We start from the raw sequence: 17,039 nt of genomic DNA, 5'->3' as shown, positions 1-17,039 counted from the left end.
GTGGGCCAGCCTATATTCCACCTTGGTCCTGAGGCCCGCCAGGGATATCAGTTGGCGGCTCCTTCATGGAGCCGTGAGCACGGGCGTGTACTTGGCGCAGTTCACCCCTATCCCAGACAGCTGCCCCTTTGGCGGCATGAGGGAAACCCTGGCACACACATATCTGGAGTGTGCCAGGCTGCAGCCCCTATTCCAGCTCCTCAACTATATTTTATTACATTTTGGTTGCCCTTTTCCCCTCACCTTCTTATTTATGTACTCTCTATCCGCGGCCCCACAAAGTCACAGGATCTCCTGGTCAACCTCCTCCTGGCCCTAGCTAAAATGGCCATCTATAAAACCAGCGTGAGGAGATGGAGTCTCCTGTGACTGTGGGGCCTATTTCCGATCCTCCGTCCGTTCATGTATCAGGGCGGAGTTCCTCTGGGCGGCCTCCACTGACTCCCTTGACACCTTTGAGGAGCAGTGGGCGCTGTCCGGGGTTCTCTGCTCGGTGTCCCCGTCCGGTTCCCTTCATTTGACCCTTTGACCACACTCCTATCCCTGTTATTTCATTAGTTGTCCCCCATATTTATTTGGTGTCCAGGTCCTGTGGATCCCCCTCTTAGATTGGGGGGGGGGGATCCTTTAGCAGTGGGCGGGCAAAGCCACTTCCCGGATCCCAGTAGGATCACTCTCCTGTACCCCACTGGCCTCGTGGGAGGAGGGAGACTGCTGCTCTGGCTGCTGCTGGGCCCTGGCCTCTTGCTGCTACTCCAGCTGCTCCCCTGGCTGGGCCAGACACCACCCCCTCCTTCTCTGCTACCTGGTAGCTGGTCAGATGCTAGACCCTCTCCCCCCCCCCGACCCTCGGTTGCTGCTACTGCTCCAACTACAGCCCCTTGTTGGGGGGGGGCATGATGGCCCACTCCCCAGAGAGGGGGAGTGAGGGACCCCAGCCATTGCTGCTGCAGACACCATCACCCCACCACCTGAAAGGGGTCCTTTCTGCCTGCCTGGACCACCGCCTGGAGTTCCTGGGGCTGCTGATGCAGAGCTTGCTGCCTGGAGCTGCTGAAGCCCCGAGGAGGAGGAGAAGAAGAGGACCATCTACCAGGGGGGAGTACCTAGAGACTTTGCTGACCACTGTGGAGGAGGTCTTTCGAACTGAGTAACTTTCAAACTGTGCTCTTGGGGTGGGGGTTTTGACTGTGTTTGTAGGGACATAGGGGGTGTGGTGTGGAGCCTGCCCCCCAATCCATCTGTGTCCCCCCACCCCCCTCCCCCCACCACTTCCCCCTCCACCACCCCCACTGGCTGTTTACCATCTGCCTCAGCTCCTGCCTCTGGACTCAGCTGCTTGCTTGGCTTGCTATGCCCTGCTTCCATCATTTGGACCAGAAGCAGCAGCCAGCCCCCACTGACTCTTTGTGCAAGCGCATGTGGACACACGTGCCCTCCCCGGACTGCCACCTCACAGCTTTGCCCTTTGCTACCTTCCCCATTTGCCCCCTGCAGCCTTTTGCACCCGCTGTTGCCCCAGTCCCCCTTACTAGCTTCAGTTTGTTTGCCTGCCCCACCCATTTCCCTCTGCAGCCTTTGTTTGTTTGCCCCGCCCCAGCCTCTGAAGCTAGCCCCTTGACTTCCCTGCCCTAAATCCAGCACGCTCAGCCCCTTGCTCCGTGCTCCCATGCGCTTGTGCCACTCCCCATTTTAGTTTAAACCCTCTTCACTGCACCCCCAATGCTGTTGTATCCCCCCCCTCCCCTAGTGCAGCTAGAGGAGCTGAATTCCACCCAGTGTTGGTTATTGACACCTAACCCCTGTTTGCCCCCCCCCGTCCAGTCCACCCCCTTTGGCACCCTCCTCCCCTGCCTGCAGCCTAGCGGGTAGGAGTGGTCGACCTGCTTCTCCTTTCCCCTCCTCCTTCTGGTGTCTCCCCTTCCCTCCCTGCTCATGATGGCAGGGGACGAGATGGGTGGGGCCCCTCCCAAAAATCCCACCGTCCCTCCCCCAACTGCCACCCTGTTGCCCCCCCAGCCTCTACCTCTGCTGCTGCAGCTGAACCACCTGCTACTCCCCCCCCACCCCGGGGCACCGGCAGCGGTGGACACCGGAACGACCTCCACTGCTGCCACGTCCCTCACCCCCTCCTACTCTGGGGAAGCCCTCCCAGCTGGTGGGAAGGGCCAGGGTAAAAAGAAGGGTAAGAGCCCCACAAAAAAGACCAAGCCCTCCATGGCAGGGGCTGTCCCCACTGCCACGGCCCCGCCACCGGCCGTGACATCCCTCCCTGCTGTTCCCTCCACCAGCTCTGCGGGTGTCCCTCCCCCAGCCCCCAGGGTGTACGCTAAGTGGTGGCAGCCCCCCCGCCTGCCGCTATGTCATCTCTCCTGCCCACTGCCTCTGCTACCATCTATAGCAGCCGGGACCCCTTCCCGACCTTGACCAGGAAGCACGGCATCCGTTGCTTCCTGGTGCCCGCCTCGCCCCACATGGAGACCTACGTGCGGGTGTTGGCGAGGGTGGTGGGGCCCACGGCCATTGTGGCGGCCTCCAAAATGTACGGGAAGGTCGTCTTCTTTTTAGCATCAGAGGCTGCCGCCCAGAAGGTGGTGGAGAAGGGCCTGGTGGTGGGGGGCATATTCATCCCCCTAGAGCCTCCAGAGGACCTGGGCGTCCGTCTGGTCCTGACCTCTGTCCCTCCCTTTCTTCCCAATGTCGCCCTATTACCCGCTCTCTCCACCCTGGGGAAACCCATCTCCACGGTCAGCCCTCTCCCGTTGGGCTGCAAAGACCCCGCCCTCCATCACGTCCTCTCATTCCGCCAGCAGGTGCAGCTTCAACTGCCGCCGGCGGCACGTGACGGAGAGGCGCTCGAGGGGTCATTTCTGGTCCCCTACCAGGGGGCCCATTACCTGGTGCACTACTCCACGGGGGAGGCCTGCTGCTACCTCTGCCAGGCGATGGGGCACGTCTGGAGGGACTGCCCCTTGGCCCGGCAAGGAGGGGCATCCGGGACCCCCGAGCCCTGACAGGGCGCTGGCCCTGTCATCGCCGGTGCCCCTGGCTGCCCAGCGCCCGAAGCCACCCCTCCTCCTTCCCAGTCCACCACTGCTCCCATTAGGGCCCAAGGGGCACCTCCCCCACTATGCCCAGATGAGCAGGAGAGCCCCACCTCTGGTGCCTGCAATCTGGCGGGACCTGTGGAGGAGGGTATGGCAGGGATACTGCCAGGCATAGAAGAGGGTCTGCCCCAGGGGGAACCTTCCCTCCCTCATGCTGCCCCCCCCCAAGTCCCTGAGCCATCGCCCCTGACCCGACCCCTGCTAGCTAGCCCCCAGATGATGCCATGGAGGGCTTGGCCCTAGTCCAGGGGAAGCGGAAGGCTCAAGCTCCACTCCTTCCATCTCATGTGGAGGCCCCCCGGAAGACCAGAAAGGGGGGCACCGATGCCGAGCCTTCCACTTTGCCCACAGGTGTATTCCATCCACCAGTACCAGCCTGGGAAGACATGGTAGCACCGGAGGTATTATCGCCCCTCCATGGGAGTCCCTCCCCTCCAAGGCCTCCGTTGGAGTCCCTCCTGCCCCATTACCATCTTAAGCCCCTGTGAGCCCCGAGGCGACCGCCGCTTCGGGTGCCGGAGGGGAAAACCCCAGGGTGGCAGAAAGCGATCTCCCCTCCATTTACGAGGAGATCAAGGGCCCCGCCAAAGGGTCTCCCCAAGGAGATCAAGGGCCCTGTGTCAAGGGCCCCGCCAAAGGATGGTCAGGAGCCAGTAACCCCGCCCCCCATGCGCTGCGAGAGGAGCTGTGGGAGTTTCTTGAAGATGTCCACGGCTCCCGCAACAAGGTACAGCTTGCTCTCCAACGATGGGGGGACTTTCACCAAATCCTCCAGGCTGCAAGGGCCCTTATGGGGGAGGGTAAAAGGACTGGGAAGCAGGCACCGTGGCCTACCAGTGGGTCCCCGGCTTCCGTGACTCCTTACTCACCTATGGGGTAGGTCACAGTTTGCTGTGTAGCCCAATGGGGGCCGTGAGAATCCCTGCCGGCAAGGATCCCCCCCAACCCTCGTCATGGCACCTATCATCTATGCAACGTTGAACATCCGGGGCTGTAGGATGGGTCTCCGCAGGAGCCAGGTGCTCTCCTTTCTTCGGGAAGGGGGGTACTCTATAGTTTTCCTGAAGGAGACCCATATGGATCTGGCTGCCGAAGACAGCAGGTGGCTGGAATGGGGGGACAGGGTCTACTTTAGCCATCTCGCAGTTCGTACGGCTGGAGTGGTTCACCCCTATCCCGGACACCTGCCCCTTTTGCGGCGTGAGGGAAACCCTGGCGCACATTTACTTAGAGTGTGCCAGGTTGCAGCCCCTATTCTGGCTCCTCATGAATTTTTTGGTTGCACTTTTCCCCTCATCTCCTTTTCTATGTACTCCCTATCTGTGGCCACACAAAGCCATGGGACCTCCTGGTAAACCTCCTCCTGGCCCTGGCTTAAGTGGCCATCTATAAAACCAGGGTGAGGAGGTTGGCCGACGGAGTCTCCTGTGACTGTGGGGCCTATTTCCGATCCTCTGTCCGTTCACGTATCCGGGCAGAGTTCCTCTGGGCAGGATCCACTGACTCCCTTGATGCCTTTGAGGAGCAGTGGGCGCTGTCCGGGGTTCTCTGCTCAGTGTCCCCGTCTGGTTCTCTTCGTTTGACCCTTTGACCACACTCCTGTCCCTATTATTTCATTAGTTGTCCCCCGTACTTATTTGGTTTCCAGGTCCTGTGGACTCCCCTCTTAGGCTGGAGGGGGATCCCTTAGCAGTGGACGGGCTTTGCCTGCGCAATTCCTGGATCCCAATAGGACCAGACTCCTGTACCCTGTGTCTGGGTCTGTCACACTACTTATCCAAGGGGTAACTTTGCCTTAGTGTAGATTATATGAAATAGGTGTAAGACTTTGTTTTTACTTTCTAACCTCCCCACTAGTTGTCAAGTACAGCAGAATCCATAAGGAAGGACAACATTTTCAAAAGTAGGATCTTAAAATCCACATCCAAATTTAAGCACTGAGAGATTGGATTTTCAGAAGCCTCAAAATAAATTGCGAGAACAAGTCTCCCTGAAATTTATTTGTTTCCATACAGAATAATCATTTTAAGTGATTGGAGAAGCTCCGATACTATGATGATGGACACCAGTATAAAAGCCTAGAGATACTGGCAGGCAGGTAGATACACACAGTGAAAGGAAAGCGTGCTGAGGTTTTTGTGTTCTGATAGCTTTTCTTGCTATTTTCCCTACAGGATAATCACTTCACACTTGGGACATATGTAATGAAAGAAAGAAAGACAAAAGTGGATATCCCCCCGCCCTTAGTCGTCTTTTTTCCAAGCTGAAAAGTCCCAGTCTTATTAATCTCTCCTCATATGGCAGACTCTCCATACCTCTAATCATTTTTGTTGCCCTTTTCTGAACCGTTTCCAATTCCAATATATCTTTTTTGAGATGGGGTGATCACATCTGCACGCAGAATTCAAGATATGGGTGTACCATGAATTTATATGGAGGCAATATGATATTTTCTGTCTTATTATCTGTCCCTTTCTTAATGATTCCCAACATTCTGTTCATTTTTTTGACTGTCGCTGCCCACTGAGTGGATATTTCCAGAGAACTATCCACAATGACTCCAAGATCTCTTTCTTGAGTGGTAACAGCTAATTTAGACCCTATCATTTTATATGTATAGTTGGGGTTATGTTTTCCAATGTGCATTACTTTCCATTTATCAACACTGAATTTCATCTGCCATTTTGTTGCCCAGTCACCCAGTTTTGTGAGATTTCTTTGTAATGCTTGGGACTTAACTATCTTGAGTAGTTTTGTATCATCTGCAAATTTCCACCTCACTGTTTAGCCCTTTTCCCATATCATTTATGAATATTGCAGGGCTAAAATCCATATGCTGTTTATGTTACAACCTGATATATAGACTGTGTCAGCTCTTTTTACAGGCCCAAAATCCAGAGTTTGGTCAAGAAGACAGAGGCCTAGCAAATAGTGAACAATATTAGCTAAGAAGCAGAACAAAGGACAACCTTACTTTTTGCTAAGATAAGCTTGGTCAGCAAGAAGCCAGATGGAAATTATAATTGGGGGCTTTATCTCAAAGTTTCAAATAAACCAAAGGGATGAAAGGGGCCCTGTTTCTTCTGTAGAAGAGGTGCCTTCCTACACACCAGTCTTGAGTTTATGGAAGAGGTTCAAACATGTCCGTATGAGATATGATATCCTCCCTCTCACAGATGTGCACCTCTCCTCCAAGCCATTGCCAGTGCCTGCCTTAGAAAACAAATGAACAACTAAAAAGCAATCTTCATTGCCATGTACTTTTCATTTGTCTCTTTGCTTTAACCCCTAGGTATGTACCTGTTGGACAATCAGAGGAGCTACTTTATTCCTATGGATCCCAAATCAGAATTCAACATATATATTTTATACTAACACACTCTATATATTGTTTAAAGGAAAACACCTGTGTACTAATTGTCATGTGTTAATGTCTCCACCCATGGTTTCAGGTTATGTAACCTTTTGACCATTGGCTACTGTGCTTATCTTGTCTTGCTGTTGGACCTATCCAGGGGTCTGGGACTGCCTACCCCATCATTTCCCTCCACCCATGGAAAATCCATATAATCCATTGTAATCAATTGTTTGGCAGTGTCTCTGAGCCTAATAAGCAAGGTGACACTCCGCCAGCACTGTGCGTAATAAACCCACATGCTTGATTCTACACGGTGTCCATATTTTGTTCCTTCAAATATGTTGAATAGGACTGGGCCCAGTACAGACCCCTGGGGGGACACCACTATTTACCTCTCTTCATTCTGAAAACTGACCATTTATTCCTATCCTTTGTTTCCTATCTTTCAACCAGTTACCGATCCACGAGAGGATCTTCCCTCTTATCCCATGACAGCTTACTTTGATTAATAGCCTTTGGTGAGGGACCTTGTCGAAGGCTTTCTGAAAATCTAAATACACTATATCCACTGGATCTCCGTTGTCCACATGCTTGTTGACCCCCTCAAAGAATTCTAGTAGATTGGGGAGGCATGATTTCCCTTTACAAAAACCATGTTGACTGTTCCCCAACAAATTATGTTCACCTATGTGTCTGACAATTGTGTTCTTTACTATAGTTTCAACCAGTTTGCTCCTTCAGCATCTCAATCACCCAGTGGCCCCACTGGTTGTTTAGCAGGCTTCCTGCTTCTGATGTACTTAAACGTTTCTCTGCTATTACTTTTTGAGTCTTTGGCTAGCTGTTCTTCAAATTCTTTTTTTTTTTTTGGGGGGGGGGGGTTCCTAATTATATTTTTATACTTCATTTGCCAGAGTTTATGCTCCTTTCTATTTTCCTCACTAGGATTTAACTTCAACTTTTTAAAGGATAGCTTTTTGCCTCTCACTGCTTCTTTTACGTTGTTGTTTGGCTACAGTGGCTCTTTTTTGCTTCTCTTACTATGTTTTTTTAATGTGGAGTGTACATTTAAGTTGAGCCTCTATTATGGTGTCTTTAAAAAGTTTCCATGCTGCTTGCAGGGATTTTACTTATGGTGCTGTACCTTTTAATTTCTGTTTAACTAACTGACTGATTTTTGTGTAGTTCCCCTTTCTGAAATTAAATCCTACAGTGTTGGGCTGCTGTGATGTTTTCCCAGCCACAGGGATGTTAAATTTAATTATATTGTGGTCACTATTACCAAGCAGTCCATCCTCTTGGATCTGATCCTGTGCTCCACTTAGGACTAAATCAAGAATTGCCTTTCCTCTTGTGGGTTCAAGGACTAGCTTCTCCAAGAAGCAGTCATTTAAGGTGTCAAAAAACTTTATCCCTGCATCCCGTCCTGAGGTGGCATGTACCCAGTCAATATGGGGATAGTTGAAATCCCCCATCATTACTATTTTTTAAAATTTTAATAACCTCTCTAATCTCCCTGAGCATTTCATAGTCACTATCACCATCCTGGTCAGGTGGTCGGTAATATATCCCTATTGCTATATTCTTATTATTCAAGCATGGAATTACTATCCATAGAGATTCTATGGTACAGTTTGGTTCATTTAAGATTTTTACTTCATTTGATTCTACGCTTTCTTTCACATATAGTGCCACTCCCCCACCAGCACAACCTGCTCTGTCCTTCCGATATATTTTGTACCTTGGTATTACTGTGTCCCATTGATTATCCCCATTCTACCAAGTTTCTGTGATGCCTATTATAGCAATCTCCTCATTTAATATGAGGCATTCTAGTTCACCCATTTTATTATTTAGACTTCGAGCACTGGTATATAAGCACTTTAAAAACTTGTCATTTTTTAGCTGTCTGCCATTACTTGATGTAATTGAATGAGACTTTTTTTCATTTGAGTGTTTCTCATCCGATCCTACCTGTATTTTATCATCTTCCATCCTCTCCTCCTTACTAGGACATAGAGAATCTCCGTTAGTAGATCCTGCCCTAAGGGATGTCTCTGTCTGAACCACATGCTCCTCCACACCAGTCGGCTTTCCCTCAGCCCTTAGTTTAAAAACTGTTTTACAACCTTTTTAAGTTTAAGTGCTAGCAATCTGGTTTCTTGGTTTAAGTGGAGCCCATCCTTCCTGTTGTCAGGGTTCCCTCCCCACTACACTCTACGGTACACATGTGGGGACTGGCATGAAAGACCCCCTAAGTTTATTTCTACCAGCTTAGATTAAAACCTCCCCAAGGCACAAATTCTTTGCTCTTGGAGGGTATGCTGCCACCACCAAGTGATTTAACAAAGTATCAGGGAAAGGACCACTCGGAGTTCCTTTCCTCGCAAAATATTCCCCCAAGCCCTTACACCCCCTTTCCTGGGGAGGCTTGAGAATAATATCCTAACCAATTGGTTACAGGGTGATCACAGACCCAAACCCCTGGGTCTTAGGACAATAGAGAAATCAGTCAGGTTCTTAAAGGAAGGATTTTATTTTTAAAAAAGGTAAAAAATCACTTCTGTAAAATCAGGATGGAAAATAACTTTACAGGGTAAAAAAAGATTCAAAAACACAGCAGAACTTCCTCTAGGCTTAGTTTCAAAGTTACAAAAAACAGGAATAAACCTCCCTCCAGCAAAGGAAAAATTCACAAGCAGCACAAAAGATAATCTAACACGCCTTGCCTGGCTTTTACTTACAATTTTTGTAATATGAGAGGCTTTTAGGATGGTTTATAGGAGAAGGAGTTTTCTGACCTCATACTTCTCTGCTTCCCAAGAGAACACACAAAACAAAGCCTTCCCCCCCACCCCCCAAGATTTGAAAGTATCTTCTTTCCCCATGGGTCCTTTTGGTCAGGTGCCAACCAGGTTATTTGAGCTTCTTAACCCCTTACAGGTAAGGAGGAATTCTAGGCTACCCTTAGCTGTATGGTTATGACACCTGTATAGGCTCCCCCTTTCCCAAAGTTTCCCCAGTTTCTAATAAATCTAAACCCCTCCTCCCTACACCATTGTCTCATCCACACACTGAGACCCTGCACTTCTGCCTATCAACTGGCCCTGCATTTGGAATTTGAAAGCATTTCAGAGAATGCTACCATGGATGTCTTGGACTTCAATCTCTTACCTAGCAGCCTACATTTGGCCTACATGACCTCTCTCCTATCCCTCCCTATGTTATTGGTACCTATATGTACCACGACCACCGGGTCCTCCACAGCACTACACATAAGTCTATCTAGATGTCTCAAGAGCCATTGCGTTATGCTGCTATCATGAACAGTTATGCCTGCATTGGGTTGGTGGCTAGCTCATGGACGGGTGGGTGTCTGTATTCCACGTTGCACCTGGTCCTGGCTTCTCAGCTTTTGTTCTGCACCTCCAATGAGATTCAACCTTTCTTCTGTGACCTCCCACCACTGCTGGCCCTGTCCTGCAGCAACACCTCAGCCAATGAAGCTGTAATATTTGTTGGTGGCCTCTCTACTGGACTGAGCTCCTTCCTGTTGGTGCTTATCTCCTACGGCCACATCTTCTTGGCTGTCATCAAGATCCACTCAGTGAGTGGGAGGCACAAGGCCTTCTCCACCTGTGGCTGGCATCTGGCTGTGTTCATCTTGTTCTTTGACACACTTTCCTGTGTGTACATGTGGCTGGCTTCCAGCTACTCACTGCAGAGGGAGGACTTCAACTGGGGGGGTCTCCCACTTCCCAGGTGAGGGCCCTAACCAGCAGGTTAACTGCTAAGTGACAAATAGTCACCATCCTTCTCCCTCAGCCTGGACATAGGCACCTATCTCAAAGAGATGGGCAGGGCTTAGGACACACCTCTTTTGTCAGCATCTGGCATTGGCTGATCAGCGTTTCCCCACCTAGTGCGCTGGCTTTCAGCAATTGCAGTCAAAGGCCCCTACCTCTCCCCACTCATGGTATAGGGAGTGTAACTCAGACTTTGTGAATCACAGTGTTGCTTCCATGCTTTTCTATGTGCCTAAAAGCTAGGTGTTTTGTAGCTGAACACCATAAAGCCTGTGTCCCTTTTTGAATCTGGGCCTCAGGCACTTTTGAAAATTTTACCCAGTGTCTTTGGTCTCTGATCTCTATGTCAGTGGATTCTCTGTAACCTGAAGTCTTTAAATCATTATTTAAGGACTTCAGTAATTCAGCCAGAGTTAGGAGTCTATTATGGGAGAGGGTGGGTGAGGTTCTGTAGCCTGCAATCTGCGGAAGGTCAGACTAGATAGTCACGATGGTCCCTTCTGGCCCTAAAGTCTATGAGTCTATGAGTCAATCATTGTCATCCAAATGGAAAGGGCAGGTGGAACATTAGGACTTCAGGATGCTAAATAAGGATACAGGGCTGGGGTTTTGAAAGGAACATGAGGGAGTTGGTAAACTCCCAGCCAATTTAGACAGGAATTTGTTTTTAAAAGTCCCTCATGATCCTTTCAAAATCCAATCCCTTATCATCAGTATGAGGGCACTCAGCACTTTCTAAACAGAGAGGACTCTTTTTAAGGTGTCTCCGGCTGGACACTCAAAAGCTGAGGATCACAGAATCACTGGTCACATTTGATACTCCTGAATTTTAGGTTGTCTGATCCCAAAATAACAGTCTGGAGCCTTTATCTCTTCTCAGGGGAAGTAGTCATTTACATGCTCCACTTCCTGTCTCTCATCTTCTACTGTTGTGGATAATCACACAACAAGGGGTTTTCAAAGTAGCCTAAAGATAGTCAGGCATGATATTGCATTGTGCAGCTAATTCCCTTTGAGAATCTTAGCCACAGTGTATTATCAGGAGACACCTCAGGCTAGCTTATAATGGATGGGAGTGAGGATTGTAGTAGAAAGAAACAACCTGAAGCCTGGGGCCTGGTACAAGACCTGAGGTCTGAACTAAAAGTCAGCAAAAGACAGGGCCTGCGGCACAAAAGCAAAATTAGCATAAATTAGATTATGATCAAAAGTCAGACTCTGACAGAAAGCAAAACGCCGGCTTGCAAGTTCACTGTCTGGTACATGAACTCGTGCCTGGTGCTTCTTAGGAGGGCCTGTTTGGTGTGGCTAGCCCTTACTTTGCTTTGCAGGTTAACAACAGGTGCACTCCAGTCCTAGAGCCCCTTTGACATGTTCCCCTGTGATAGCCAGTCCCTGTAGAGAAATATCAGGTCAGCTATCCCGAAGTGGACAGTGCACACACCAGCTTGTTTCATGGAGCTGAGTATCAACTCCTGTATCACATCACAGCACTCAGATATATTTATAGTGGAAACAACCATAAGTTTGCCAGAAGCTGGGAATGGGTGACGGGGGAGGGATCACTTGATGATGACCTGTTCTGTTCATTCCCTTTGGGGCACCTGGCATTGGTCACTATCAGAAGACAGGATACTGGGCTAGATGGACCTTTGATCTGACCCAGTATCACCATTCTTATGTTCTTATCAAAGGCTAAGATGTAAGAGACAGAGAGCAAGGATAATAATGAAAAAAGAAAGGTAAGATATAAAACAAAATCCATGCATACTATTTTAGAGACTTAACCGGTTGACCACTTGTTAGCAGTCTTATCTCACCTAAATGTCCCTTACAGTGCTTCCAACCAGGGAAGGTTGGGATCCCATTTTAATGAATGTAATTGCACTGGCCAATTACTTCCGCAGGTGCAGGATAAGAAGGTGTCCTTCTGCTTTTTCCTTATATCCCCCAAAACATATTTTCAGCCCCCAGGGCTTATTCCCTGGGGTGATGATTTCTTATCCTCATGACTTCAAGGTTGTTACATATGCAAACAAGGCTCCAATTGTGTTAGTTTACAATGTTTAATTATATGTGAACCAAGGCAGGTAGGTGAATATACATGCTTTGTCTGGCAGAAACCTGTTTAGAGAGACAAGTTGGCTGAGGTAATATTTTTTATTGGACCAACTTCTCTTGGTGAGAGAGAGAGACAAAAGCTTTCAAGCTTATATAGAGCTCTTCTTCAGATCTGGGAAAGGTACTCTGAGCATTACAGTTAAATGCAAGGTGGAACAGATTGTTTAGCATATACAGTTAGCATATATTATAAGAGACCAGTCAGGGTGGAGTGGCCTGTTAACACCTATGCCATCATAGGACAAAAAGAGAAGGTTAATGGGTTAGAGATTGTTGGAATAAGACATAAATCTAGTGTCTCTGTTCAGTCCATGATTTTTAGTATCAAGCAGACCATAAGTTCACCCATAAGTGATGGGGTGTCTTTGTCTTCTATCATTTTCCTGTGTGAATACATTCAAGAACATAGTTATTGTCTGGTTTCACCCACATTGTTGTTGTTACACTGGATACGGTATACCACATTTGTAAGGGACAGGTGGTAGTTGTTGAAGTTGTGCTGGAATCTATGAGGAAGTTTGAGCCATCTGTCCAGAGGATGAAAATATCAACATATCTCAGTTATATCATTGGTTTTGTGGTGCACTTGTTCAGAAATTTTTATTCAACATGGTTTATGAAGAGGGTGGCATATTGTACCATCCTAGTACCCAAGGCTGTTCACCTGGTTTGGACAAATGTTGAATATAAAATTGTTATGGGTGAGGGTGAAATGGATGAGTTTGGCGATGAGAAAATTCAATGGGAGATGGGCAACAAAATTCTTTAGCCTCTTATGAAAATCCAAGCCTCATCCAGTTTCAAGGCTGTAGTTAAAAGTATATGTTCATTGGCGTCTGCAAAACGTGCCCAGCCATCATCAATCAGGTAGAGAAACTGCCATTTGAAATAAGTCAGTGGACATTCGAGAAAGATATGTGACATAGTCTGAAGTTGACCATAATTAAAGAGATTGGCCACACAATTGTCCTGTCCTGTTCAAAACCGGTTCAGAGATGACCATAGGTGCCTTGGCAGATCAAAACCTGGTGGATAGATGGTTGGGTCAGTGACAAAAGAGTGATTACTGACTGTTGTCCTTGACCACTCGTTGTGCCAAGCAGACTCCACTGTCATGTCCAATGTATATGTTAAAGGCCGCATACTGCTTGCCATTAACATTATATAATTAATATTTAATTTAACTGTAATGGTGTATGCATCTCTCAAACTTGCCTAATGATTGACCTCCATATTTAATAACAATGATTTCCACAGATATAAAAACATTCATCTGCAGATATCAAAGCTCTTTATAGCAGTGGGTAAGTATCATTACCTCTAGTGTCTGCATGGGGAAAATTAGGCATAAATATTGTCCTAATGTCAAACAATACATTACAAGCAGAAATAAGAATAAAACTCATCTGCCCTTGGGTTACCAGTCCTCCGCTCTAACCACTAGACCCTCTCCCCAATAGAATTCAGAAAGACTGACTCCTGCCCCCCCACCTTTACCCTTCAGCTCATTCCACTTCAAGAGTCATTTAATACAACCTAGAAGTCTTGACTTCCAGCAGCCCCTGTGATGGGTTGGATCACAGAAACCCCCTTGGGGCTGCCAACTGATGTGCCAAGACTACTTCTGCCCCTGCTTTCCCTGCCAGCTTGGGACTCCAGCACCCTGTCTTGCTGAGCCAGACACACCAGTCTGCTCCAACACAGACCCAGGGTCTGAACCACGTGCCCCAAAGCTGCAGACTTAACTGAAAGCAACTTAAGAAGTGTTCCTGTCTTTAACACTCAGATGCCCAACTCCCAATGGGGTCCAAACCCCAAATAAATATGTTTTACCTTGTATAAAGCTTATACTGGGTAAACTCATAAATTGTTCACCCTCAATAACACTGATAGAGAGATATGCATAACTGTCCGTCCCCCCCCAGGTATTAATACATACTCTGGGTTAATTAATAAGTAAACAGTGATTTTATTAAATACAGAAAGTAGGATTCAAGTGGTTCCAAGTAGTAACAGACAGAACAAAGTGAATTACCAAGCAAAATAAAATAGAACACGGAAGTCTATGTCTAAGAAAACTTAATTGAGATAAAAACTTCACCCTTAGAGGAATTCCAGTAAGCTTCCTTTTACAGACTAGTCTCCTTCTAGTCTGGGTCCAGCAATCACTCACACCCCCTGTAGTTACTGTCCTTTGTTCCAGTTTCTTTCAGGTATTCTTGGGGGTGGAGAGGCTATCTCCTTAGCAAGCTGAAGACCACATGGAGGGGTCTCCCTGGGGTTTAAATAGACTTTATCTGGTGGGTGGACACCCCTCACTCCCCCGTGTAGAATCCCAGCTACAATATGGAGTTTTGGAGTCACATGGGCCAGTCACAACTCCATGCATGACTCAGAACTTACAGGTAGCAGCCATGGGTCACATGCTACCTTGAACATCCTCAGGTAGACTTCTTATGTGGATTGGAGCATTCCAATTGTCCCTTAAGTGCTTCTTGACTGGGAACTGTGACAAAGTCTTGAGTCTGTATTGGTCGGTCCCGCACTTCTGGGCAGTTTCAGTGACCTCAGAAACTCGATAAGGCCCCAATGTGACCTCCCTTTCTCAGTGTAGCACCAAGAGTCACAGCCTATTGAGTTACTTTCATCACCGGCCAATATGGGAGATGGGAAGGGGGAATACCCCAAAATCTCTGTTGCTCCGTAGACCTCAGTAGGCGCAGTTCAGCCTCCTGCCTGGACCGAGTCCTGCTTCCCTTCTCCAGGGGATCTCTGTAGAGTATGGGGGTGGAGGGTGGGGGGAGGGAACCTGGGCCCGCCCTCTACTCTGGGTTCCAGCCCAGGGACCCTAATGTGGGCAGCTTTTGGTGGCTTTCCCTTCACCAGTGGCACCGCTTTGATTCCCTGGGCCACTTCCCCCATGGCCCCCTTTTCCTAACTTCATCCTTACCTCAGGATTCAGCAATGCTTCCTCTCCTCCAGCTCCTTTCACCTCAGCCTCCTGGAGGGCACTGGAAGGAGAGCTTTTAAACAGTATAAGTGGGACGTTGATTGGTTCCAGCTGTCTCCATTAGCCTAGTGTAAGGCTGGATAGGTACTGGGGTTGCAGGGGGAAGCCCACAGGTAGGCAGAGGCAGCAGGTCCAAACCCCCCTTGCCTGGGATGATTGGCTTATACATTGCAGTCTGCCCCACTGTGCGGGGACTCAGTGGTGACTGGCAGTAGCCAAAGACTGAGGCGAGGTGGGGATAGTGGGTGGTGGTTCCCCAGGGAGGGGAAACCCAGATCTGTGGGGGTACTGCCAGGGGGCAGCACTCCAGGGAAAGGGGCACCAGGTTCCGGGAGGGACACGGGGGCCAGCGGCAGTGAGTGTGGAAGAGCTAATTCCCTGAGAGACCAGCAGGAGGCACCACAGGGGTGAGTCTTGCACCATGACAGTAGCATAAAACATATTCCAGTTATGTCATATATACATTCATAAGCATATTTCCATAAAGCCTTATGGGGGGCACCATCACAGCCCCTACTTCAATCGCTAGACCTCACTCCCCCCCTCAGGAGTCCTGCCCTATTCTCTAACCCCCTAGACACTACTCTCTACTCAGGAAGGGGTTAGAACGTGGGCTGAATCTTGACTACCAGCTCCCATATGTTCTAATTCACTACATCCCACTCCCTTCCCAGCATTGGGGGTAGGTGGCAGTAATCTTGACTCCCTTAGAAAAACATTTTCCTATCAAAGACCTTTTTCATAGCCCCCTTCACATCCTTGTTCCTCAGGGTGTAGATGATTGGATTTAACATAGGGGTGATGAGACTGTACAGCAGGGAGATCAGCCTGTCCTTGTCCAGAGAGTAGTTGGAGATGGGTCTGATGTAGGTGAAGATGCAGCTGCCGTAGTAGAGCAGGACTACCATGAGGTGGGATGCACAGGTAGAGAAGGCCTTTCTCCTCCCTTGGGACGATTGCATCTTCAGTATCTTGAACATAATGTGCATGTATGAAAGGATGATGCACAAGGAAGGACCCCAGCCCAAGAAGAGGCTGGAGACCACTGTCATGGTGACATTGAGGGAGATGTCTCTGCAGGACACAGCCAGCAGGGGTGGGATATCACAGTAGAAGTAGCTGAGTCTGTTGACACCACAGAAGGACAGGTGGATTGTGAGGACTGTGTGAACGGCTGCATTGAGACAGCCAATGAGCCAAGAGGCAGCCACTAGTGTGGAACAAAGCTTGTTACTTATGAGCACTGTGTAATGCAGTGGGTTGCATATGGCTACATAGCGGTCATATGCCATGGTGGCCAGAAGAATGCCCTCTGCCCCCACAAATAAGAGGAAGAAGTAGAGCTGTGCCATGCAGCTTGCATAGGAGATGCTGCTGCTGCCTGAGAGAAGGTGCTGCAGCATCTGGGGGATGGTGGTGGTGGTCTGGCAGATGTCTAGGAGGGAGAGGTTCCCCAGGAAGAGATACATGGGGGTTCGGAGACACGGCTGCACCAAGGAAAGGAGGAGGATGAGCATGTTCCCCAGCAGGGTGAAGACGTAGATGATGGAGATGATGCCCAAGAGGAGGAAACGCAAGCCCCAGAGTTTGGAAAATCCTGAGAGGATGAATTCAGTTGGTGTGGTTTGATTCTCCAT

General features: G+C 48.9%; 1 protein-coding gene across 1 annotated transcript; it reads right to left on the bottom strand.

The window, feature by feature from the left end:
• Positions 1-16,109: 16,109 nt before the first annotated feature.
• LOC141997454 (olfactory receptor 5V1-like) lies at positions 16,110-17,039 on the bottom strand. Its single transcript, XM_074969834.1, has one exon. The coding sequence runs from the start codon at positions 17,037-17,039 to the stop codon at positions 16,110-16,112; it is 930 nt and encodes a 309-aa protein (XP_074825935.1).

Source organism: Natator depressus, chromosome 13 (assembly GCF_965152275.1).
Source record: "Natator depressus isolate rNatDep1 chromosome 13, rNatDep2.hap1, whole genome shotgun sequence".
Lineage (NCBI taxonomy): Eukaryota > Metazoa > Chordata > Testudines > Cheloniidae > Natator > Natator depressus.
Note: the sequence above shows the minus strand (reverse complement) of the source record. Positions and strands in the feature narration are given on the sequence as shown.

Excerpts from the sequence above, each read along its gene's own strand:
- LOC141997454 (XM_074969834.1), bottom strand. The coding sequence starts at position 17,039 with ATGGAGAATCAAACCACACCAACTGAATTCATCCTCTCAGGATTTTCC.